Genomic DNA, 25086 nt, shown 5'->3' with positions numbered 1-25086 from the left:
CTCAGCGGGCTCCAGGCCGGGGGGCCGCGGCGTGAGTGCGCGCGGGCTGAGCCCGCGGGGAGGCAGCTGGGAGGCCGGCAGGTGCGGCCGGCGGGGCGGGGCGAGGAGCCGGGTCCGGGGGGCGGGCGGGGCGGGCGGGCGCGGCCAGCAGCCGCCCGCGTGGTCTGCGCGGCGCCCGCGCCTGGAAACAGGAGGCCGCCGCGCCGGAAGCCCCGCCCGCGCGCGCGCCCTGTCCCCGCCCGGTGGAGCGGCTGCTGGCGCGGCGCGGCGGCTCGGCACGGCGGCGCCCGGGCGCAGGCGAGCGGGCGGAGCGGCGGACGGCGCCCAGGCCGCGCCACGCGCCGGGCTCGCGGCGGAGCGCGCCGGACTGGTCGGGGCCCGCGGCCGCCAGCGCCTTTCCATGGGCAGCTCGCACTTGCTCAACAAGGGCCTGCCGCTCGGTAAGGCCGCGCGCGCGCATTTCCGGCCGCGGGGGCGGGGCGGGGCGGGGCGGGGCCGCGGGGGCGGGCGGGGCGGGCGCGGGCGCCGGCTTTGTGTGCGAGTGCGCGTGCGCGCCGGCGTCCGCGCGCCGGGGGCCGGGGCTGGGGGAGGGGGGGGGGCGTGCGCATGCGCGGTCTGCTGCGTGCGAGTTGGCCGCCGCTCCGCCCGGCGGTGCCGCCGTGCGCGTGCGCGTGCTGCTGCGTGCGTGTGCGCGCCGGCGTCCGGGGGGGCGGGGCCGGGGTCAGGGGCGCCGTGCGCGTGCGCGTGCTGCTGTGCGCGAGTGCGCGTGCGCCACCGCCCCGCCCGCCCGCGCAGGTGACACAAAGGGGTGCGGGGCCTTCAGGACCGTCGCGGCTGGGACTCCGCGCCCGAGGCGCGGGCCCTGCTGGCCTGTCCGCCCTGTGGTCCCGCCTGGCGGGGTTCCTGCCAGCGGGGCTCCGCAGGGAGGCCGGGCGCGCCGGTGGCCCCTCGTCCTCTAGGACCGGGCCGTCCGGGGCTCTGCGCCCGTGGGCGATGCGGACCCGCTGTTGAAACGTCTGACTTGATGAGGCGGCGGGGTCGCCGTGCCGGTCACCGGCGGAGGTGACACCCGCCCCGGGCCCGTGTCCGCCCGTGGCCGGATGGTTGTGGCCGCGTCCGTCTCACCCTGTTCCCCCCTTGCTTTGTCAAGTGTGGGGGGCAGGCATCCTCCGTGCCCGGGCGGCGCCCCGAGCCTGCGACCGGGGGGCGGCCCGCGGTGGTGCTTTGCTGGCCGCCGCGCTCCGCCCCCGTCGGGCCGGGCCGTGTCCACCTGTCGCGCCCCCCGAGCAGGCCTAGGTCTCCCGGCCGGGGCCCCCTCGCGGTGGGGGCGCGTCCGGCCGGCAGCGGAGGGGCCGCCCCCGCGGCTTCCCGCGCCCCCGCCCCGCCCCCGGGAGCCCGCAGACGGGGCCCCGGGCTGCGAGGTCTGTGGACGCAGGAGAAGCCACGGGTCCGGGCAGGGCTCCCTCTGGCCGGTTCCTGCCCGCCGCAGAGGGGCCCGTCGGCCCTGGGCTTGCCGGGAAGGCGGCCTGTGGCGGGCAGCCTCCTTTCCGGTGATGATCTTCTCTGTGGTTGGTTAGCACGGCTCGCAGTCGGGACGTGCGATGGGATTGGTTTTCTTCCTGGTCCGCCCTGAGGAGTGATACCACCCCTCCTTCTTCTCTGGACAGTTGGGTCTGCACAGGAGGGGTCCAGAGTGGGGTCTGCAGGTCCTATCTTGTGGGGGCACCTTCTCCGTCCCCAGGACCCCCTCCCCCCACCCCGTCTCACGTGTATGTATGCAGAGACAGATACTCAGGTGAAAGCCTGTCTCCAGCAGTGTGGACGCTCGGGGTGCCCTGTGGGTCAGCATCCCTGAGCCTCTGGACGAGTGGCCGCAGCCGGCAGGGGCACTGGCCTGGCCCTCAGGGAATCCGCGCTGAGCCCCTGACCGGTGCATAGTTGTGGACTCCTGGAGATCCTGTGTCGTGGCTGTACAGTGGGGATGGAGCGTGAGAAGTGGGGTCACGTGACTGGGCTGGTGCCACCTGTCAGATGGAGGGGCAGGGCGGGGGACGGGGAGGGTCCTAGGGCCTGGGGGGCAGAGGGCAGGGGGCAAGGCTCAGGGTCAGGGTCACTCTGGAGTGCAGCACTGTCTGTCTGGAAGGCAGGAAGGTGACCTTCGGAGTCACGGTGTGCATCACAGTGAACCTGCCCCCCCCACCCCGTGTTCTTTGATGTGGATGAAGTTCTTCCTGGGACTCTGAGCAGCTTGAAGGTAGCAGGACACGTGCACACAGGTGGGCACGGGGGAAGATGGTGGAAGAGGTGAACTCGCGTGGGGAAGAGTCTTGGTGACGCACTCATGCCTCTTATCATGGCTTTTATCTGGCACATGTACACCTTTTGGTTTCTGAGGAGTTGAGAGGACACTGGTGTGAGGCTGACTCTGGCGGGTGGTCCTGCTGCGGGTGCTGTGAAGCCCTGCGTGCCGGGGGGGCCCCCGACCTTGGCTGCAGGGGCTCGGCACCCACCAGAGGCAGACCCGGCCTGTCGGTATGGCCAGAGCCCTGCCCAGACGGCTGTGCTGGCGGTGGGGGTGGGCTGGAGAAGGCCTGGCTGCTGCTGGTGCGCAGACAGCGATGGGCGGGCCGGGGGCCTCGGTGGTGTCAGAGCTGTGGCTGGTGGTCCACCGAAGGGCACGTCCTGACCGATGGGCCGGCTTCGCAGAGGAGGATGGGGAGGTGCCGGGGCAGCGATGCGTGCATTTCCTGCTGCTGAGGCGTGGGCATGGGACTGCGGTGACCAGGGGAGCCACCGTGTGCAGGCCGGAGGCCTGGTGGAGCGTGGGGGGGTGTGGGGCCAGGGAGATGGCCGGCGGACTGGACGTGGGACCGGGGACCCTGTTCGTGGCTACAGAGTTTGGAGCTTGAGTTTGAGGAGGCAGTTCCTGGGGCTGGAGAGGAAGCAGGGGCTGTTTCGTGGTGAGCTGTGGGTGTGTTTACTTTGCAGTGCTCGTAGCACTGCACCAGGAGGTGTGAGCCAGCCGGCGACCCTGACCTGGTGCTGTGGGAGCGGTGAGGCCTAGGGCCGGGTTCTCAGGAACCCTAGGCATCCTGCAGATGCAGGGGTGTGCTGTGATCAGTCTGGAGGCTCAGCGACTCCGGCGACCCCGGGGTCTGCCAGCCACAGCCCTGGTCCCTCCTAGAGCAGCCGCACCCTGGGGACTGTGCCCGAGGACGCAGCTCAGGGCGTGGTGGCTGGGGTGGGGCGGGGCAGAGTGGCCGTCCAGAGGGGCGCCGCGCGACCAGCGTGTGGAGCCAGGAGGAGTGAGTGCGCGACGGAGCAGGGAGTCTGTCCCCCACGCAGGTCCCCGCTGCCGGCATCACCCCTCGGCCTGGCTGTCAAGTCGCAGCCCGAGTGCCCTGCCGACCCCTCTGGTCCCTTCCCTTCCTCCGTCCCCTTTTGTTGCTATGTGGCGTCGCTCCAGGGCACCGTCTGCCTGTCCCAGGGTCTGGAGGGGTGTCAAGGTGGCTGTCTGCTGGGCCTTCAACAGAGCCCTCCGTCCTGTTGGGCCCGAGCTAGGCAGCGGCTGGTGTGGACGTCCACCTCGGCCCCGCGGGTCCAGTCATCACCCCCTCCCAGCGTTTGCCTGGGAGCCGGGGGAGCTCAGGGCCGTGTCTGGCTCTCGGGGGGGCTTCGTCTCTCACCGGCCGCTGCGTCCCCTGCCCCTCACCATGCCGCGGGATGCAGGCGTGCGCACCGGGCACTGCCCCCGGGATCGGCTCCCGGCTCCCGTGGCCACGCTGCCCGCGCGCCTGTCCTCTGTCCTCTGCCGCGGGGCCAGTGCCGTCCCTGCGTCAGGCTGGTCATCAGAAGTCCCTCCCTCCCCACGTGCTTACCGAGTGCCCCCAGCAGCGCAGCCCGGCAGAGCCTGTGTCCTCTCGGCCCCAAAGATCAGCTGGCCCCTGCGTCCATCCCTGAGCAAAACCAGAGAGGGCAGGAGGGGACCAGGGGGGCTGGGGGGCTGGTGAGACTGGGAGGAAAAAGAGAGCGAAGTCCAGTGGGAAGCTGCGGCCCAGCGGGTGCGGCCCCGCCCCCCAGCAGGTGTGCCTGTCTCCCTGACACCCCCCCTTCCCCCGGGCACACCCACCCCGAGCCCCCACAGCACCCCTGCGGGCAGCAGGTGCAGGGAGGGAGGGGCAGGGGGCCGGGCCCTGTACCCAGGGCCCTGGGCCTGGGGCTGACCAGGACGGCGTGTGGGTACCTGGGGACCCGGGGCTGTCATGAGGTGACCCGCCTGCCCCTCGGCGGCCCCGCCGCTTAGGGGACAGAGTCTCTGCCTTGGCAGGTGCCCTGGCTGTCCCGCCTGCCCCCCAGATGGCCCTTCCCCACGGTCGCTGGAGTCACCCAGGGGGCATGGGGCGTCCCTATTGCCTCTGTCCCCAGAGTTTCTTTGCATGGAGCTAGCTGTGCATCCCACCTCCAGACAGGGCCCAGTTTCTGGAGAGGGTGGGGGCAGGTGTGTCTGGAATCTGCAGGGTGGGGGACCTCTGGCCATGACCCCTTCCCCTGAGTGTCACTCCTACCCCTGCTCCCTGGTGCGGGGGGCGCAGACCCCCGTGGCTCTCCTGAGATGGGCGGGCCGAGAGCAGGAGCCCCTGAGACTCGTCCAGTCAGGGTGGGGTCGGGGGCCTGGCAGGACAGCCCTGCACCCACAGGGGGTGTGGGATGTGTCCCGGTGCCACGCACGGGGCCATGCCTGCTGGCTTCGCTCCCTGCAGGCATCCTCCATCCTCTTTAAAGGGGCGCCGTTTCCCCGGAGGCCAGGGGGCTCCTGGCGGGGTGCACAGGGCGGGGTGACTGGGGGGCCCTGAGGCTAACTGCTGGTCTGCCCCGGGCGTGACCACGACCCCCAGCCTGTCCCTGCGGCCCTGTGTTGGGCTGTCCCGTCAGCATCCTGAGCACTGAGGTCACTTATGGGTGCTATTTGCCTGTTTCTGGAAACCAGGTGGGGCTTAGCGTTTTCCCCCCATGAGTGTGCCCAGCGCTAGCCTGGAAGTTTTTCTCGAGCGCGGTCTTGCGTTATTTCCAGCACGACTGGACAGTCGAATCCCCGAGCTTTGGCCGCTGGAAGCCGCCCTCCTGACCAGAGGGCCCTGGGGCCAGCATGGAGCAGGCTTGCGTGGTCCACCCGCAGTGCCCGCTGGGGGGCGCCTCAGGTCTGCGTTGGGCCTGAGCTCTGCCCAGGGCTCTCCGCCTGTCCAGACTGGCGCCCGAGCCCACAGTGGGTGGACACCCCTGCCCCGTGGGGAGGGACGTGCCAGCCCCTTCAGGCTGCTCAGCGCAGCAGGGCTTCCTTTTGAGGCCGTTTTCACGGCGGGTGGGCTGGCGGTGGGCACGAGCCCAGGGTCCCGGCTGCCGCAGCAGGGCCAGGAGAGCACCGCGTGGGGCCACGCTTGAGGGGCGGAGCCCGGCCCTCGGTGGGCGGGCTGCAGGTGACTGGGGGCCCACGAGTGACCGTGTAGGCCCATCGGGCACCCCCCGCTTCCTGGTTTCTCTGGGGTTTAGGGAGGAGGCTGGGGGAAGCCTTCTGGCAGACGGCTGGCTGTAACCCCCCTGGAGTCCCACCGCCTGCACACGCGGGTCTCTGTGGGCAGAGGCAGCACACAGGCTGACCCGACTCGGCCGTGCGGAGGTGACCGCTGTGTCTGCCCCGTGCTGCCCCTGCAGTCTGGCTGGCTGAGTGTCCTGAGTGCCCTCTCCTGGCCCTGCCTGTCGGAGCACGGGGTGGGGCGGGGGGCTGTCGCAGCTGGCAGAACACCCCCCGCCCCTGGTTGTGATACCATCATTGGGCGTGAAGCTGGGGCCCCAAGGCAGCTCTGCTGAGCCTGGGAGACCCCCAGGGGGGCCAGCATCCCTAGCAGCCAGCTTGCCGCCTGGCTGGGCACCCCCCCGCCCGTCCCTGTCCCCGAGCACCTCCTGAGAGGCTGAGGCCCGGAGGCCTGGGGCCTGGCGGTGAGGTTGCTGTGGTTCTTTGGGGTGGTGTCCTGTCCGGGGCTGTGTCTGTGGTGTTGGGGGGACACCTGCTGTCTGACAGCTGATTGAGGACAGTTTTCACGGAGTGAAGTTAAGGCAGAGGAGCATCGCCGTTTGCACCACGGAAACACCGATTTCCCGTGTTTTGTGGTTTCAGAGAGGAGCGCTGCTCCTCTGTGTGAGGGGAAGCCAGCGTGTGTCTCAGGCTCAGGTTGCACGGCCCTGGGGCACCGAGTCCTTTCACGATGGGGCTGCCGTCCTCTATGCGGGGATGGGACCTGGGTCCAAGGCGTCATGACCCCCACTTGTGGGCATGTGGCAGGTGGCACGCAGGACCCAGGTGCAGGGGGGCTTCAATCCATGCGGCCACATGGGGGTGACCCCCAGGCCACACGGGAGCTGGTGATGGGAGCGGCTTGTTGCTGGACGCCCGTCAAGTGGTGGGCCTGGAGGGGAGCAGGCTGCCGACGGAGGGGCTATTGACAGTGGGCGGCCCCTGCGCCACGTCCTGGGTTCATGGCCTGGCCGGCTGGCCAGGACTTCTTGGGAGGGGCTGGATCAGGAAGGACTCAGGCACACCCAAGGTGTGGGTCATGACTGGTCGTCCTGCCCTCGGAAGGGCTGTGCGCAGATGGGAGGTGGGGGTGGGGGGCCTCTGGACGTCACTGTCTGCGGGGCCTGGAGCCTGTGGGGCCGGCCTCGTGCGGCCCGCCACAGCTGTACAGCCCGGGGCGGGGTGAGAAGGCCTGGGTTCGTGGCCTGGCCGGCTGGTCAGGACTTGCTGGGAGGGGCCAGATCAGGAAGGGCCTTTCCTGGTGGCTGGTGTGAGGGGGACAGGCGCCTACGGTCCGCCCCGTGCTGGGGGTGGCCTCACCCTGAGACAGTGGGGTGGGGGCTGGGTGGTCTACGCTCACCCCCATCCCCTGATCCTCAGCCCACGTCCCCGATGGTGTGTGACCCGCATGCAGGCCCCATCATGGCCCGGCCATGCCGCCTGGGCAGAGGCGTCTTGCCCCCTGGAGCTGTCTGGGGAAGGCCGCGCCTGAATCCAGGCCCGGCCGTAGGACGCTACCCAAGGGGGCCGATGTGCACACTGGCCTGGGGAGCCCCCACCTCCAGCTGTGAGGGGGTTGTCCAGGGCGGGATGTGCACCCCGGGGGCTCTCCCCAGCAATCTCCATGGAAGCCCAGTCTGCTTCCCCCATCCCAGGCCCAGGAAGCGATGGGCCCCATGAGACAGAAGCTTCCAGAACTGGCCACAGACCTGCTCCCTGAGCTGTCCACCCTCCACCCCTCCCAGCTCATGCACAGGGTGACGTTCGGGGGGGTCCCGGGCATGTGGATGTGACCTTTGGGGTGAGCATCCAGCCTCTGAGTCCTGGCCGTGGCCAGCTGGTCGCTCCCACGCCAGGTGCTGCCTGGCGCCGCGGGTCGAGGCCGCGGGGACCAGGCTCGGGGGTCCAGTTGGGTCTCAGGAGTGCTTAACGTGTCTCTTGTGTTTGATTTTTAGTCAGACTTTGACCCGGTGCGGGCCGCGGTGGCCGCCGTGGACGGGCGCCTGGGCGCTTTGGTTCGAGATTTAAAGACGTGGGATGAGCACGCAGTGACAGGCCGCGGTCCTGCCGGGGGATTCTGAAGACAGCCGCGTTGAGCCGTCGAATTCATGGTCGTGGGAGCCGCGCCCATACTGAGAGATGGCAGGTTGGTCCGGGCTCGGGAGCGTGAGGCTGCCCAAGGAGGAGGAGCCGCCCCCGGTCACCGAGCGCGTGGGGTCAGGCCAGGGACGCCCCAGGGGCCCTCGCCTTGGCCCTGGGCTTTGCTTCTGGTGAGGGCCCCGGGGGAGGTGCCGGCCAGGCTGCAGGCGGGAGCAGGCTTCTGGGGCTTGCCCGCAGACTTGCCGTGGCCGGGGGTCACTGCCGCCCCGGCCCTGCCGGGCAGTGTCCTCTGGCGGGGCTCCCGCCCGCGTGCCCCCCGATCGGTGTCCTCTGGCGGGGCTCCCGCCCGCGTGCCCCCCGATCGGTGTCCTCTGGCGGGGCTCCCGCCCGCGTGCCCCCCGATGGGTGTCCTCTGGCGGGGCTCCCGCCCGCGTGCCCCCCGATGGGTGTCCTCTGGCGGGGCTCCCGTCCGCGTGCCCCCCGATGGGTGTCTGGCGGGGCTCCCGTCCGCGTGCCCCCCGATGGGTGTCCTCTGGCGGGGCTCCCGTCCGCGTGCCCCCCGATGGGTGCCTGGCGGGGCTCCCGCCCGCGTGCCCCCCGATCGGTGTCCTCTGGCGGGGCTCCCGCCCGCGTGCCCCCCGATGGGTGTCCTCTGGCGGGGCTCCCGCCCGCGTGCCCCCCGATGGGTGTCTGGCGGGGCTCCCGTCCGCGTGCCCCCCGATGGGTGTCCTCTGGCGGGGCTCCCGTCCGCGTGCCCCCCGATGGGTGTCTGGCGGGGCTCCTATCCGCGTGCCCCCCGATCGGTGTCCTCTGGCAGGGCTCCCATCTGCGTGTCCTGCCAGCTGGTTCACTCAAGGCTCCGCCAGCGCCTTCTGGCTAAGAGGCCCCTGGACCCGAGGGCGTGGTTCTTGGGGCTGCGTAGGTCGGGGTTTGCGAAGTTGAAGCTGAGTGCGGCTGTGGGTGGGCGTGTGTCATCCGTCGTGAGTGATGTTCCTCAGTGAGACATTCTGTTCTCCGGGGGAGCTGGAGAGACCAGGGCTATGGTGACTGTGTCTCCCGCAGACGGAGGGGCCTGGCGCTCTGCCGAGGGTGCGGGGTCGGGGTCCGACGCGGGCCGTAGAAGCGGCCCCCTCGCGTGTCTGCCTGGGCCTCAGGCAGAAGGAGGGAGTTTCTGACAGCCGTTCCCGGATTTGTTTCGGGAGGGGAGGTGCTCAGGCTGCTTTCCCGCGTCTTAACGCTCTGCTGCTTTTGCTGTTTCCTGCTCTTCAGACCTGCAGGCAGAGGTGGTTCTGGCTGCAGCCGGCTGGGTCCCTCTTGGGTTCGGGGCAGTGACGCTGCAGCCTGGGCTGAAAAAGAAACATGAGGCGCGTCCGCGAGACGCCACGGTCCAGCCTGCATGTCTGAGTGCAGGGGGCCTGGGGCTCTGTTCCCTGGGGCCCTGATTTGTGGTGGGGGCGTCACCGCCGTCAGCAGCCCGTTAGGTGGCAGTGAGCTGTAGCAACCACACCTGGCTTTTAGTTTATTTTTGACAAAGATTCCAGTGGCTGGTCGCACAGAACTGGAAGTCCTCGGGATGGGCTGCATCATGTCCGCGGCAGGTGGGCTGAGGTCCCAGCAGGGAGCTGAGCGTCTGGCACTGTCGTTGCAGGCGTCCGACCTCCGATCATGAATGGGCCCATGCACCCCCGGCCCCTGGTGGCGCTGCTGGACGGCCGGGACTGCACGGTGGAGATGCCCATCCTGAAGGACGTGGCCACGGTGGCCTTTTGTGACGCGCAGTCCACACAGGAGATCCATGAGAAGGTACGGCGGGCAGGCGAGCGGGGAGCAGGCACCTCCGGCCTGTCGGGAGGCGTGGGGACGTCTCCGTTGTAAACTGTTCTTCCCCAGAAAGTGGCCCCTGGGGCTCAGCTGCGGTGGGCGGTGCTGGCAGGGGCTGGGGTCTCTCCCCCCCACCCCACACTGAGGACAGCGGCGGTGGTCGCCGGGTCGCCCTGATCTGTGCCGTGTGGTCGCAACTCTCACGAGTGGAGTCCTGGAGGCTCCAGGCTCCCCGGGACGGGAGTACGTTAATCTGGTTTCTGTCTATAGTCACAGCCGACCAGACTTCAGAACCGCCTTTCCCCTGAGTCAGTTGAGGAAGCTGGAGAGCCCACAGGGTTGGGAGAGGCCCAGATGCTGCAGGGAGAACAGGCGGTGCTCAGCCCGCACCTGCCGGGCCGGGACACCTGTCGGGCTGGAAGTGGCGGCTGAGAGGCTGGGTGGCTTTGGCACCTCATGGGCCAGCGAACATGGAGCCCTGCTGGATCCCGGCTCTGGGCTGGGCTGCTGCAGAAAGGCTGTGCTGGGACCAGACCTGCCCTCACGTGTCCACATCTGGCCTGGACCACCCACAGCAAGCCTTGAACGTGGATGATAGAGGCCCCCACCCTGTGCCTGGGAGGCTGGCAGGAGGAAGACGATGGTTCTCTGTGGGGAGAGGCCGTCAACCTGGGCCCCAGTCATCGTGCAGATCACGGCTAGTGCGACGCCCAGCACACAGACGAAGATTACTGGGCCGCAGGGGAGGAAAGAACTGAGCGAGGGCATCCGGCTCAGACAGTAAAGCACCTGCCCGCAACGCAGGAGGCCCAGGGTCGATCCCTGGGTCAGGAAGATCCCCCGGAGAAGGGAATGGCAACCCACTCCAGGACTCTTGCCTGGAGAATCCCATGGACAGAGGAGCCTGGCGGGCTGCAGTTCATGGGGCTGCAGAGTCAGACAGGCTGAGCGACCAACATTTTCACTTTCACTTTTTGGTCTTCCCAGATGGCATTAGTAGTAAAGAATCCGCCTGCCAGTGCAGGAGGCGTTAAGAGACACAGGTTTAATCCCTGGGTCAGGAAGATCCCCTGGAGAAGGAATGGCAGCCCACCCCAGTATTCTGGACTGGAGAATCCCATAGACAGAGGCTGCAGTCCATAGGGTTGCAAAGAATCAGACACAACTGAGTGAATTAAAAAAAAACCTGAGTGGAAGCAGAGACAGAGTCAGCATAGGGACCCCACGAGGCCAGTGGGGTGGTTGCTGCCACAACCACGATGTGGAGACCGAGCCTGGACAGTCAGGAGGGGCCGAGAGCAGAAGAGGCGTGGGAAAATCTAGAGCTGAAACAGCAGTGCTGACGTGAGAGCCGGCAGACTTGCCGGCCACCTGGGCAGCCGTGGGTGGGAAGGCGGCCGGCCGTGGGCAGAGGCTCCGGGTGAGGGCCCGAGGCGGGAACCAGCTTCCCGCGGGAACCTCAGGGACCCAGGGCAGAGATGGGCCAGGAGCAGAACTGACAAGGCGAAGCCCAGAGCTGAGGGTGGCGGCCCCCGGAGCTCAGGTGGGTGGGCACCCAAGCAGAGCAGGCCTGGGCCGCCTGCCCGGCGGGCCCACAGCTGGTCTGTCTCCTCGAGAAGCAAGCCCCATGTCCACACGGATTTGCCCGAGAGCCCCCAGCGGCTGGCTTTGTGCCTGGTGGCTGGAACCAGAGGGAGCTGGGCTGCCTTCAGCCCGGGGCCCAGGGCCCGCGGTGCCCACTCGGCCAGGAGCAGGAAGAGCGAGCTGGGCGCTGGCCTCGGCCGGCAGGGGCGGCCAGTCATCACCCTGGCCTGCCTCCGTGGCTGGGAGGCCGAGGGGCTGGGGTCACGTGCTGACGGGAGGGTGTTCTCTGTGGCGACGGCAGTCCTGCGTGGAGGCGGCGGCTCCTCCGATAGAAAGTGACCCGTGAGCAGCTTCCTGTGAGTCTTAACGCTGCTTCACACTGAAAAGATATGTTTAGAAAAACCAATAGAGATAAAAAGAAATAATACAGGTAGAAGTTTTAAAAAATCATAAGCAGCTCTTCCCTGGTGGGCCAGTGGTTAAGATCTGCCTGCCAATGCGGGGGACGCAGGTTCAGCCCCTGGTTCGGGAAGGTCCCACGTGCGCGGGAGGCCGCGCACCACTCCCGGAGAGCAGCCCGTTCGCTGCCACCAGAGAGAGCCCACGCAGCAGCAGAGACCCAGCACAGCGGAGAGAGAATCACCCCATCAAACCTAAAAGCTGTGAGCAATGTTAAAGCAAGTTTTGCCAGTGAATTGGAAACCTAAGATATAACGTGTCTTCTAAAATTGTAAGTTACCAAAACTATTTCAACCAGTTACTATAAAACCCAAATAAGCTACTCAGTAGGCCCCTGGGCAGGGGCAGGGCCCTCAGCTCCGCACCGAGCTCTGCCCACCCCCCAGCCCCTCCAGGCAGGCGGCAACCCCCGCCAACCAGCCCTCTACATCCTGAAACCCGCGGGAGCCACGCTGAGGCCTTGCCTGTCTGAGAAGAGGCGGAAGAAGTGTCCGGGGAACAGAGCCTTCTGCTTCAGACAGCAGAGGCGTTAGGACCCTGTGACGTACCCTTGGCCTGAGGGACGCCTGACTGCACTGCGCAGGGCACAGCGAGAAACGCGCCCCGGGAGAGCCAGAGGAGCTCTTGGAAGCTAAACACAGGAGCGAAAGACGTACATTTTAGCAGGAAGCTTGGAAGACGTCCTGGGAAGCCCAGAGGGAAGGTGGAAGCGATGAGGAACATGGAGAGACGCAGACTGCCCGGGACGCCAGGCCCTGTGCAGCCGCCCTCGCGGGCTCCCGTTTCTGCCCCTCACTTTGAGCCGGAGTGCCCAGGTGCCCAGTCCTGCCGGGGGCACTGCAGCCTGCGTGTGCAGAGCCACCGTTCCTCTCCCTGCCGGCCTGGGTGGCACAATGGCACGGAGCGCATCTGCCAACACAGCCGCGGGTGACGCTGGTCTGATGCCTGGGTCTGGAAGACCCCCTGGAGAAAGGAGCAGCCACCCACTCCAGTGCTCTTGTCTGCGAGGTGCCGTGGACAGAGGAGCCTGGCGGGCCACAGTGCAGGGGCCGCAGAGTTGAGCACAGCCCAGCAGGAACCAGATGTGACGGCTGGAGCCTGGGCAGCCACCCAGACCTTGAGGGGAAGCTACGGGGAGCCTGGGCACAGCAGGGCGGCAAGACAGAAGTCAGGACCCCGATGGCTATGGAGCTGACGGGGTCCCTAGACCACCTGGCTGCAGGCACTGGGGAAACACCAGCTTGTCTTCATAGCTGGTTGGATGTTGGACATTTTCACCACAATGTGAGAGAAACTTCAGAGCTGAATGGAGGCTCCCATGTTCCCACCATGAACCCAGGACAAGTGTCCGGGGCCCCAGAGGCCCTGGTTCAGGGTTCAGGCTTCACCAGCGCCAGGGTGGGGGACGAGAACCAAAGTGGCCCCAGGCAGGTGTGCTGATCCTGGGAGAAGGGTTTCAGCTGGGATTGCTCCCCCCTCCCTGGCACACGGACCCTGAAGGGGCGTCTCGCCCCTTGGCCACTCCCTCTGAAGCTCTTAGGGGAAAGTCAGGCCCCCACGAGGTGGAGGTGGCCATGGAAGAGGGAGGCCTCGGGTCCCGTCGAGGGCTGGGCCAGCTGGGAAAGACAGGCGTGCTCGGGGGGGGTCACAGGGCTCCAGTGGGGACCTGGTCAGCGGAGTCCCAGCACGGACATGCCGAGGCTGCGTGAGGCAGGACTTAAAGTGCAGGGAAACTCAGAGCGAGCTGCGCTGGTGGGGGCCCCGCTTGGGGACCTGAGGGACGCTGGCCAGCGCCCCGTTCACGCGCCACATCCGGGAGTGAGAGGCGTGTCCACAGGGGCCGTCCCCCTCCCCACCCCAGCCAAAACCAAGTGCGGCCGCTCTGCAGGTCACGTGTGGAAAGGAGGGGCTGTCTGGCTGTGAGGCAGTCCAAAAGTCTCCCCACAAAACAAATCACACAGAGCAGGGAAGAAAGGGGGGTGATGGAGGGATGCCGCAGTGCACACACTGTGGGATTAGCAGCAAACAGACCCCTCAGCGGGCAGGAATGAGACAGTCCCAGCGGAGAGTAGGCAACAGAGGGGTGTGGACAAAGCCCAGCAGCCTGCAGGAGCAGGTGACCCATCCCCACCCTGGGGGCTCATGGACACCGGGGCAGCTCCCCTCGTGCTCATCTGGTGGTGCTCCGGCAGGCCCCCGAGAATCTGGGCTGCAGTCTTCAGCCCACCGTCCTTCCACCTGGGCTGTCATCCGGAAACCCCTGGGGCCATCTGGGAGTCAGCCCTGAGCCTCATTGAGGGTTTGTGCACACACTTGTGTGCGTGCATGTGTCTTTATGTGCACGCGTATGTGTGTGCATGTGTGTCTGTGTGCAGGCGTCGATATGTGTGCGTGTGTACACGTGTGTATGCATGTGTTTCTGTGGGCAGGTGTCTGTACGTGTGTCTGCGTGCATCTGTGTGTGTCTGCGTGCAGGTGTCTGTGTGTGTGTGCGTCTGTGCGTGCATCTGTGTATACACACGTGTGTATGCATGTGTTTCTGTGGGCAGGTATCTGTACGTGTGTCTGCGTGCATCTGTGTGTGTGTCTCTGTGCAGGCGTCTGTATGCGTGTGTGCACGTGTCTCTCTGTGTGCGTGCATATGTGTTTCTGTGTGCAGGTGTCCGTATGTGTATGCGCGTCTATGTGCGCGTGCATCTGCGTATACACACGTGTGTATGCATGTGTTTCTGTGGGCAGGTGTCTGTGTGTGTGTGTGTGTGTCTGTGTCTGTGTGCAGGTGTCCATGTGTGTGCGTGTACACACGTGTGTGCGTGTGAGATGCTAGGAGGGGAGCCTCGAGGTGAGGAGATGCCTAGCCCCCCAGCCATGCCCTGGCCCACTTCTGGGCTGGTGCCCGTGAGCACCTTTCGGGTCCCGCTGCTGCCAGTGCCCGGCCAGGCAGGCCTGTTAGCCCCCGTGGATTTGACAACAGTGGGTCGGTGACAAGCTGGTCACACAGCAGGTGGAGGTTGGTGGGAGTGGACCCTGGGAGGTTGAGGGCATACCCGGGAGTCTTGTGGCCACTTTGCAACCAGGACGAGGGTCACGAGGAGCCAGCAGGAGCGGGGCCCAGGGCCTGGATGGGGTGCAGTGGCCCTGCGGTGGGCTCGCCCTGAGGTTGGCGCACTGTGGGGCTGCCCTGGGAGGAGGCGTCCGGGCTCCCTCCTGAGAACACTGCACCTAGGACTGGTTCCAGGGATGCTCGGTAGAAAAAGGACCAGGCGTGGAAAAAGGGATTAACCCAGGACCGTATGTGGGTGAGCCGTACCAGAAGTTCAGTTCAGTTCAGTCGCTCAGTCGTGTCCGACTCTGACCGCATGGACTGCAGCACGCCAGGCCTCCCTGTCCATCACCAAGTCCCAGAGTTTACCCAAACCCATGTCCATTGAGTCGGTGATGCCATTCAACCATCTCATCCTCTGTCGTCCCCTTCTCCTCCCGCCTTCAATCTTTCCCAGCATCAGGGTCTTTTCAAATGAGTCAGCTCTTTACATCAGGTGGCCAAAGTATTGGAGCTTCAGCTTCAACACCAGTCCTTCCAGTGAACACCCAGGACTGATTTCCTTTAGGGTTGCCTGGTCGTATCCCCTTGCAGTCCAAGAACTCTGAAGAGTCTTCTCCAACACCACAGTTCAAAAGCATCACTTCTTCTGCACTCAGCTTTCTTTATAGTCCAACTCTCACATCCACACATGACCACTGGGAAAACCATAGCCTTGACTAGATGCACCTTTGTCTGCAAACTAATGTCTCTGCTTTTTAATATGCTGTCTAAAGTTAAAGCTAAAATCACGGTGCCCACCGGCGTGTGTCTCACTCAACACACGTGACGTTGGGATCGCCAGGTACTGGGTGGGTGGTACTGATGGGCGGATGTGCCCGGGGCGGTAACAGCAGGACCAGAGCCCGAGGAGGTTTGTGGGGAGCCGCCTGTCACCTCAGGGAGACCAGTGGGCACGTGGGGGCTGCACGGTCTACAAACTTCAGAACCTTCCAGACAGCCCTGGACCATGCCTGCTGCCTCGCAGCCCCGGACGCTCAAGGCCCCTCCCCACCCCGCCTGCCTCCGCCCGCCCCCGACACACAGCCCTGTCTCAGCTGTGGCCACACGCGTCCCGCTGTCCAGGCCAGACCGGGCTTCACGCGGGGCCTCCCCTCCTGTGTCTGCCTCCCCGGCTCCAGCATCCACCCGCCCACAGTGGGCACTGGCCTCTGTCCACACACAGCCCGCCCCCAGCCCCGGGGGCCTCCTCACAGGCTGGCCACACGGCGCAGGGCGGCCGGAGGGGCCCGCCCCCCCGCCACCCATCCCGCCCCGGCCGCATGCCCTGCCCCATGCCCCGCCCGCCCCACGTGCTCCCACGACCCCCCTGCCTCTGATGCCCGCCCGCTGCCTCATGCCCTGCTCACCAGGCCTGCGTCTGACCCCCTCCTGGGAGGCCGGGGCAGCTGTCGGCACTCGGCGTGGTCCCGGCGGCCTGTTCGTGTCCCGGGCTGGGATCCCTGGGTCCTCTGAGCAGGGAGGGCCTGAGCTAGTCTGGCGGCACGTGTCTGCTCCCTGCAGGACCAGGCCTCGGGCCCTCTGCCCTGCTGATGGCCGTCTCTGCCTTGGACCTTTCTCCCCCTGGGGGGTGGCTTCTGGGCCCCCTTGGCTAGTAGAACAGGAAGGAAGGCCACGCCAGCCTCGAGGAAACTGCATTCAGGGGGGCCCTGTGATCGTAGGAGAGATGAGTCCAGGGCTGTTGCCTGTCTGAGAGGCTGTTGGCTCCTGCCTGGGGTGCCCCCCTCAGCACCTGCGCCCCGCGCTAGCTGCATCTGCCTGGGCCAGCTGCTGCCTCAGCCCTGTGCAGCCCCGGGAGGCCAGCAGCCTCCACCCCACGGGGGAGCCCGGGTCAGCGCAGGACACTCGGTCCGGAGAGGGGCGGGCGGCAGACAGTCCCACGGGTTCCCCATGGCCTCTGAGACGTCGTGGATTGTACCAGCCCGTTAGGGAGGGGTAGACCAGGTCCCCAGCTGCGGCAGGTCCTGAGTCCATGATGCGTTGGCTCCAGGTGGCCCAGCTCCAGGGCCCCACCCTTGGGTCCCTGGCTGTTCTGAGCACATCCGGAGCGGACCCTCGTCCCGGGCTCTGGGCTGTGGCCCCAACCCCAGCCAGACATGTCTCGCTGGTGGCCTGGTGCTAGCAGCAGCGGCAGGTTGAGTGGGGCCGTGCATGCGCGCAGGTAGGGGCTTTGCATGGGCCGCAGCTGCGGGCAGACCCCACGGGTGGGGAGGTCTGTGTGCCAGGCTCTTAGGAGACCCTGGCAGCTACCTGCTTACATGGGTCTTACCTGGGGCGGCCCTGCTGAGATGCACTTGCCCTCCCTGCAAGCATCCTCAGCCCCCTTGGATGGTGTGACGCTCCACAGGGCACAGAGACCGAGCTTTCAGGCCCCTCCGGGGTCTGCGCTGGCCAGGCCAGCCTCTTGGCCGAGCGCACCTGAAACCTGTGTCCGCCCTCGACGCCCCCGGCCCTCCCAGGGGGAGCGGCCCGTGCGGCGGCAGCGAGGGGGGCCAGGTCCGCCCCTCCCAGCGTGAAAGGGCGCTGTGCCCACTGCTGCGTGTTCACTGCCTGGGGACTGGGGGCCACTGCCCGGGGTGGGGGCCCCGCGGCGGCTCCTCTTTGGGGAGCAGGTCGTGTGTGGCGGCTTGGCTCCCCTCTCCATCGGGGGTGCTGGGGGTCTCGGGTCCTCCCAGTGCTCTCGTTTTCCATCTGTTGCAGTGTCCGGTGCCCAGGGAGAGGGCAGCCCCCTCCCCACCTCCCTGTCAGTCAGGAGAGCCCTGTCCCCCTGTAGACCCGGCAGGTGTCCTTGGCGTGTCTGCTGGGTCGCCGTCACCCTCGGGTCACGGCAGGGGCTCACGCGGGGATCGGGCCGCCTCCCACCCGGACAGCCTGCTGTGCCCACGGGGCGGCGCCGGTCACCACGCTCCCCCTGCTGCAGGTCCTGAACGAGGCCGTGGGCGCACTGATGTACCATACCATCACGCTGACCAGGGAGGACCTGGAGAAGTTCAAGGCCCTGCGGATAATCGTGCGCATCGGCAGCGGCTTCGACAACATCGACATCAAGTCGGCCGGGGACCTAGGTAGGCCACTGGGGACCCTCCCTAACAGCCCTGCCTGCTGCCCCAGGCACGGCCTCGCTGCTTTTGGTCCCGTCCGTTGATTCTCAGCGCCTGCCCGCGTGGAGGGGGCCTGGGGCCTGGTGTCCACGCGGCTGTCCACATGTGGGCCCTGTGCCAGCTCCCCTTGGGCAGGTGCGGGCTGGCGGCACTGTCCCTCAGGAGGCCTGGGCCTTGGGCAGTGCGCACGCCCTCCTGCGGTACTCCTGGGGACTCGGGCAGGGGCCTACGTCCAGGGGCAGCCGACATGTTTGTGTCAGGGTTTTCACGTCCTTGTTCATGAGACGGGCCGGGAAAGGAAGTGTATGTTGTGACTCAGGACACATGGGAGTGTGTACACGCTGGTGTGCGTATGGGGGGTGCCTGTGCTCGTGTGCACACACCCTCGAGCACACGTGTGTCTCACACTTGTGAAAACAGACTTACTTGGGCTCTGTTGGGGAGTTTCCTGCCTGCCGTGATGCTCGGGCCTCTCCTTTTCCTTTGTGTTGGTCACCGCCTTGCGGGAGGTTAGGACTCACTCAGCCACGTCACCTGGTCACTGACAGCTCAGACCTGCAGAGTGAGAACCGCTTGCATTGTCAGTGGCCTTGCCTCTCAGGGTTCACCCTGCCTGTCCCTGTGGAGCTCTGTCACCCCAGTGTCCACCCCACGCAGTATCTCCTGTCCCCACGCGGCGTCCACCCCGCCGTCTCCTGTCCCCACGCGGCGTCCACCCCGTCTCCTGTCCCCACGTGGCGTCCACCCCGCCGTCTCCTGTCCCCACGCGGCGTCCACCCCGTCTCCTTCCCCACGCGGCGGCCACCCCGCCGTCTCCTGTCCCCACGCGGCGTCCACCCCGCCGTCTCCTGTCCCCACGCGGCGTCCACCCCGCCGTCTCCTGTCCCCACGCGGCGGCCACCCCGTCTCCTGTCCCCACGCGGCGTCCACCCCGCCGTCTCCTGTCCCCACGCGGCGGCCACGCACTGTATCTGGCAGTGTTCACCCCACTGTCGCCCGGCACTCCAGGTGCTTTCCGAGCCGGCGTGCCGCTGGGCCTCATGCCTGCCGACGGAGCTGGGCCTCTATGCCTCTCGATTTCACCGCTGGGGCTGTCCTTCATCCAGGGACGTCTGGGCTGTGTTGGGTGGTCCTCCCCTCCAAAGCCCCGCGGGGCCTCCTGTCTTGGGTGGCCTGCCGCCTTGCTTCCAAGTCTGATGGGGACTCCAGCTCTTCTTGCTCAGTCTCCCGCGTACCCCCCACCCCGTTCTCCCTTATGCTGAAGGGGTGGGGAGTCCGCTGCTCCGGGCGGAGTGACCTGGCTGAGACCCTGTTCCAGGAAGGTTCGGTGGCCTGTGGTCCAGGCGGGCAACCCCCCGGCCTCTGTCATCCCCACCTTGTCTGTTTGCTGGACCCATGGGCAGCCTTCCCTCAGGGCAGGGGCAGGTACCTGCCTTGATCTGGCCTCCAGGCCAGGACTTGTCCCTGGGGCTGCCCCTGGCGACGCCCAGGACCATCCCAGTGATGGCCCTGTGTGTCTCGCATCTCCAGGCATCGCCGTCTGCAATGTGCCGGCCGCGTCTGTGGAGGAGACTGCCGACTCCACCATGTGCCACATCCTCAACCTGTACCGCAGGACCACGTGGCTGCACCAGGCGCTGCGGGAGGGCACGCGCGTCCAGAGCGTCGAGCAGATCCGGGAGGTGGCCTCCGGAGCCGCCAGGATCCGCGGGGAGACCCTAGGCGTCATCGGACTAGGTGCGCTGGCCTCCACCCCGCAGGGGCCTGTGGACTGAGAGGCCGGCTGGGCTGTTGGCGGGTCCCCCACCTGGGACGTCTGTCCAGGCAGGGAGCAGCACTGGGTGGCCGGGTCTCTTAGCTGCCCCAGGAGCAGCAGGCGGGGCCACACGCCCACCCGGGTGTTAAGTGCCCTTGGGGTCACACGTGCCCTGTGGGCGGGGTCACATGTACCCTGTGGGCGGGGTCACAGTGCTCTGTGGGCGGGGCCACATGTGCCCTGTGAGCGGGGTCACAGTGCTCTGTGGGCGGGGCCACATGTGCCCTGTGAGCGGGGTCACAGTGCTCTGTGGGCGGGGCCACATGTGCCCTGTAGGCGGGGCCACATGTGCCCCGTGGGCGGGGTCACATGTGCCCTGTGGGCGGGGTCACAGTGCTCTGCGGGCGGGGCCACATGTGCCCTGTGGGCGGGGTCACAGTGCTCTGGGCGGGGTAATGTGTGCCCTGTGGGCGGTGTCGTGAGTGGCTTGTGGGCATCCACGCTCCCAAAAGCTCAGGGCTGTCAGGTGGGGGCGAGGTGGCTGCCCTGAGTCCTGCCCGGGGTGGAGGGAGGCTGCTCGCTGTCTCCCTCGCTGGCTCTCGTGCCCTGCAGGCCGGCGCCCTGGGCTCAGGTAGCAAACCAGGGAGCAGAGAGGTGCAGGGGTGGGGCGGGCCTTGGGCGTTGGGGAGGCGGGGGAGGGCGAGTGTGGACAGAGTGGCCTGCCCTGCCTGGGGGCATAGCTCCTGTGGCCCCATCTGTGATCCCCAGGGTTCTCCACGGCAGAGGCCCCGCCTGTGCAGCCGTGGGATGCTGCAGGGCAGAGACGCACCTGCGTTAGCTCAGGTCAGGACCACGAAGTCTGAGGACGTGGGGATGTCCCACTCCTGATGTGACTTGCTGTCCTGCTGGACTGCTCACACAGACACCAGGGCTGGTCAGAGCCCCATAGCCACGCGAGCACCCTGCACCCAGCAACGGGGCCCCTGTGCCTGGAACCAGCCAGGGTGGGACCAGTGGGTCCGCTCGGCGTGATTGATGGAGGAGGAGGAAGGGGTGCCAGGAGGGTGGGGCGGCTGGGTGTCTCTGGCCAGTGGGTTTGGGGCCACATTCCGTCTAGACAGTGTTGGTGCAGACACCGCGGGGTGGTCAGGCCCTGGAGGCTGCATCCTCACAGGCTCCTGGTCGTTCTTGGAGGCTGTCAGAGCTGCCCTGGGGGCCGCGGCCCTGGCCGTCTGCTTCTGCCCTCCCTGCGCCCCTCTCGGGACCCCCAGAGCCTGTGTTCTGGTTCCCTTGGCCTGAAAGCAGAGCGGTGGCCCCGGGGGCGTGAGCTGAAGGAGGGATCTCTGGTACCTGTGTCACTTGCAGAGGCCAGGGTTGCAGCCGTGATGGCTCCACCCTGAGGCGCTGCGTGCAGCTCCCGGGGACCCAGGAGCTGTGCAGTGGCAGCTGCCAGACACACAATTCCACTTTCCATGTTTGTTCATAAAAATGGAAGTCCTCTTTGGGCTTCCGTGGGTTTGAGGAGCTGGGTGCCGCAGTGAAGTGGCCGAGCAGGGGCTCCTGGCCGCGTCGCCCGCCCGCAGAATGAGAGGCTGCTCCAGCCCCCGCGGTGCTGCCTGTGGCAGGTCCGCTGGGCTCCCGTCCTCCCCAGGCCCCGGCCCTTCTCCCTGAAGCCTCATTCCCCACGCTCCCGCTGCCTGGCCTCTGAGCAGGAGCCCGGGTGACGCCCTCTCCCCCCAGGGCGCGTGGGGCAGGCGGTGGCGCTGCGGGCTAAGGCCTTCGGCTTCAACGTGCTCTTCTACGACCCCTACCTGGCGGACGGCACGGAGCGGGCGCTGGGGCTGCAGCGGGTCAGCACGCTGCAGGACCTGCTCTTTCACAGCGACTGTGTGACCCTGCACTGCGGCCTCAACGAGCACAACCACCACCTCATCAACGACTTCACAGTCAAGCAGGTCTGCGCCGCGGCACCGCGGGGGGCGGGGCGGGGGCGGGGCCGGCCTAACGCTGCACGGGCCCCTCCCGGTCCGGGCCTTTCAAGTGGCAGTGTGTACACAGGCCTCGGTGTTGTGAGCGCGTGCAGTGCACACACCTGGGTGTGGGCAAGTTTGGATGACAGTGGCCCTCCACGTGTGTGCACATGGTTGTATAGACGTGTGTATACATGTTTCTAAGCGTGTGCAGTCGCGCTTTGCATTTGTGTCTATCCAGGTGTGTATACATACACATGCACATATGGTGGGGCTTCCCTTGTGGCTCAGCTGGTAAAGAATCGGCCTGCAGTGTGGGAGACCTGGGTTGGGAGGATCCCCTGGAGAAGGGGAAGGCTGCCCACTCCAGGATTCTGGCCTGAGAATTCCCTGGACTCTATAGTCCACGGGGTCACAGAGAGTCAGACACGACTGAGCGACTTTCACACACGTATGCGGACACATGCACGTGTGGTCACATACACTTCTGTGTGTGCGCATGGGGGTGCATGCAGACTCTTGTATGCACATGTGGAGCCCTGACTGTTGTCTGCCCCAGGCCCCCAGCCCTGGGGAGGGTGAGACCGGACGCCGTTCCCACGCGCTGGGCTGGCCTTGGGGGTCAGGGAGTTGGTCAGGCGAGCAATGCGTGAGAACCAAGTGAGGCCTGAGCAGACAGGAGCCAGCCAGGGAAGAGCCCTGTGCCCTCGGACGGCCTCCTGAGCCCCTCGAAGGGGGGCGCTGCCTTGGGGTGAAATCGGGGTCACAGGGAATGCCCCATCTGGAGCAGGGGGAGCCTCCTTCCCAGAACCAGCGAGGGGGCGCCTTCAGATCCACCGTCTGTCCTTCCCAGATGAGACAAGGGGCCTTCCTGGTGAACACGGCCCGGGGCGGCCTGGTGGACGAGAAGGCACTGGCCCAGGCCCTGAAGGAGGGGCGGATCCGCGGCGCAGCCCTGGACGTGCATGAGTCGGAGCCCTTCAGGTGCCTCCCGCCGACTCCTGGGGCCCCTGGCATGGTGCCCGCCCTGCTCGTGCCCGGTGCTGGCCTCTGTCTGGCCTGGTGGAGGGTGGGGCGATGCCCACACAGGGGTTCCTGGCCCTGCCTTTGCGCAGCCTGAGGTTGGCTTAGGGTAGACCTTCCTCCAGGGCCAAGCCAGGTCTCAGCGGGAGGGGAGCTCAGCTGTGTGGGCCGGGACAGCCCCGGGTCCTGCACCTGGGGGAGGGGGAGGGCTGAGACCAGGGCCCCCTGCCAAGAGTCCGAGGCCGCGGGCCCCCAGGTGGCTGTGTGTAGATGCCCCGGCCGAGAGGCTGTCGGGCAGCAGGGCCCGGGGGGTCCTCACCCCTGGAGCCTGCAGGGGTGTTCAGGGGTCCAGGTCTGAGAGCTCAGTCACCCGCAGGGGGCTGGGCGTGTCCCCAGTTGAGACCCTCCCCACTGCGGTCAGGGAGGGGCTGGGCAGATCTGACAGATTGAGGGAGGGGTGGGCTCCCAAGATCACGCTCTGACCTTTAGCCCCTGACCTCTGTGCAGCTTTAGCCAGGGCCCCTTGAAGGACGCGCCCAACCTGATCTGCACCCCGCATGCGGCCTGGTACAGCGAGCAGGCCTCCATCGAGATGCGTGAGGAGGCGGCCAGGGAGATCCGGAGAGCCATCACAGGTGGGCGGGTCGGGGCCGCGTCTGGCAGGGTGTGGGGCATGGGAGTCGGGGCCGCCCCAGGCTCTTGCAGGGGGCCGCGGGGGCGGGGCCGTGGGCCATGGGGGCGGGGCCGTGGGCCGTGGGGGCGGGGCACGGGGTGGGGCGCGCAAGGAGACGAGAGCCACCAGGGCCTGCCGTTCCCGTTCCCGCGCCGCAGACCCTGAACGCAGGGGCTCTTGGCGTAGCGTCTGTGATGCTCCTTCGCGGTCCTGGGGGCTCATGTGTCTGCCCACCTTTGAGGAGGTCTGCCGTGCGTGTGAGCGTCCTGGGCGGGCCCGTCAGCTCTGAAACGTCCGGTCTGAGCAGGCACCAGTGAGCTGAGGTCGCCCGCCCGAGGCTTCGAGGGGGACCCTGACCTGACAGGCGGGGCCCACTCTGCCTGAGGGCCGTGCGCCCGTGGGGGCGGCCCTGTCCCCGTCAGAGCCCCCTGGGTCCTGGTGGCTGCGGGACACGGGCCCCATCCTTCGCTCCCCGCGTTTCCCAGGCCGGATCCCCGACAGCCTGAAGAACTGCGTCAACAAGGACCACCTTGCAGCTGCCACCCACTGGGCCAGCGTGGACCCCGCCGTGGTGCACCCCGAGCTCAACGGGGCCGCCTACAGGCAAGCGGGGCTCTGGGCCCCCTGGCCGGGGGCGGCTGGGGCACGCGCGCTGGAGCGGCCGGCTGCTTTCGGGGCGGTGGATGAGGCGCCGTCCTGGGTCGCGGCCGCGCGGAGCGGGGCGGGGCTGGACGGGGCGCCCCCCGGGCTCACGCGCCGCCTCTTCCCCCAGCAGGTACCCCCCGGGCGTGGTGGGCGTGGCGCCCAGCGGCATCCCGGCCGCCGTGGAGGGCATCGTCCCCAGCGCGATGTCCCTGTCCCACGGCCTGCCCCCCGTCTCCCATCCTCCCCATGCCCCTTCTCCCGGCCAAACTGTCAAGCCCGAGGCGGATAGAGACCACGCGAGCGACCAGTTGTAGCCGGGCCGGAACTCTGCAGCCGGGGCGCCGGCCGAGCCCTGGGCGGGCGTGTGCGGCGCGGTGCCAGCAGTGGCCGGGTCTCCGGAGGCGGGCCGGGCGCCAGGGCTGAGCTGGCGCCGCTTCCCGCGTCGACTGTAGTTGTCCCGTCCCGAGGGCCGGCCGCGCCCCGAGTCCTCCGCGTCCTCGTTCAGCAGCAGAAGTTAGTAGTTCACTCTCCCCGAATGTCCTCGTCTGTGTACAGCCTCTAGAACGTCACAGGTGTGTTTGCTCAGCTGTCGGCAGGGGAGCCGGGGCGGCCGGGCGCTGCTCACGGCCGTTCCTCCTGTGTGTGGAGCGCCCCAGACAGGCAGTTGGCAAACTTCTCAGGACAATGAATCCTTCCCATTTTTCTTTTTACGCCACACAGTGCATTGTTTTTTCTACCTGCTTGTCTTATTTTTAGAATAATTTAGAAAAACAGAACCAAGGCTGTCTTTCCTAACTTTGGCATGAACCCCTTGTTTCCAACGAAGACGGCATCGCGAGGCAGCCGGGTGGAGCGCGCGGCCTCTCCGTGGCCGCGGGTGCGGCGCCCGGCCCGCGGTGCCGTCCTGCTGATGTGGTAGGCTAGCAATATTTTGGTTAAAATCATGTTTGTGACCGTAACCATTTGTATGAATTATTTTAAAGAAATAAAAGTCCCAGAAAGAGCCGGCACGCCCGGCCTCTGTTTTAGCGGCTTTGTCTCACAGGGACACTGGCCGGGTGAGTCCTCTTCTCGGCCAGCGGGGGTGGCCTCGGAGCTGGCCGGGCAGCTCTGGGGTGGTCCATGCTGGGCTCTGCTTCCTTTTGCTTCCGGAGCCGCTTGACCTTTGTGTCCTTACTGGAACCTGGGGGTCCTCACTGCTCTGTGTTCAGTGCCTCCCCCTCCCCCTCGGGGTCCTCAGCGCCGGTGGAAGTGCAAGGTACACAAGCGGGGAGTAACTGCG

At 67.1% G+C, this 25086-nt stretch overlaps 1 protein-coding gene across 5 annotated transcripts; it reads left to right on the top strand.

The window, feature by feature from the left end:
* The first annotated feature begins 226 nt into the window (after positions 1–226).
* On the top strand, positions 227–24807 carry CTBP1 (C-terminal binding protein 1). 5 transcript variants are annotated; one of them, XM_065913956.1, is made up of 10 exons: positions 227–440; positions 7529–7715; positions 9318–9472; positions 17557–17701; positions 19268–19474; positions 21234–21448; positions 22317–22447; positions 22994–23121; positions 23645–23762; positions 23932–24807. In XM_065913956.1, exons 2-10 carry the CDS (start codon positions 7709–7711, stop codon positions 24116–24118), a joined length of 1293 nt encoding a protein of 430 aa, XP_065770028.1. In that variant the 5' UTR covers positions 227–440; positions 7529–7708; the 3' UTR covers positions 24119–24807. The 5 variants fall into 5 exon arrangements, with proteins under 5 accessions (XP_065770028.1, XP_065770026.1, XP_065770025.1 ...); XM_065913954.1 differs by having other exon boundaries at positions 7525–7715; XM_065913955.1 differs by lacking the exon at positions 227–440 and adding an exon at positions 2138–2276 and having other exon boundaries at positions 7525–7715.
* The last annotated feature ends 279 nt before the right edge of the window (positions 24808–25086 follow it).

This window comes from Muntiacus reevesi, chromosome 22 (genome assembly GCF_963930625.1).
Source record: "Muntiacus reevesi chromosome 22, mMunRee1.1, whole genome shotgun sequence".
NCBI classification, from domain to species: Eukaryota; Metazoa; Chordata; class Mammalia; order Artiodactyla; family Cervidae; genus Muntiacus; species Muntiacus reevesi.
This window is presented reverse-complemented; position numbering and strand designations above follow the sequence as displayed.

Excerpts from the sequence above, each read along its gene's own strand:
- CTBP1 (XM_065913952.1), top strand. The coding sequence starts at position 401 with ATGGGCAGCTCGCACTTGCTCAACAAGGGCCTGCCGCTCG. Across the intron at positions 17,702-19,267 it reads CAAGTCGGCCGGGGACCTAG|GCATCGCCGTCTGCAATGTG; the intron begins GTAGGCCACTGG and ends TCGCATCTCCAG. Across the intron at positions 23,763-23,931 it reads CTCAACGGGGCCGCCTACAG|CAGGTACCCCCCGGGCGTGG; the intron begins GCAAGCGGGGCT and ends CTCTTCCCCCAG.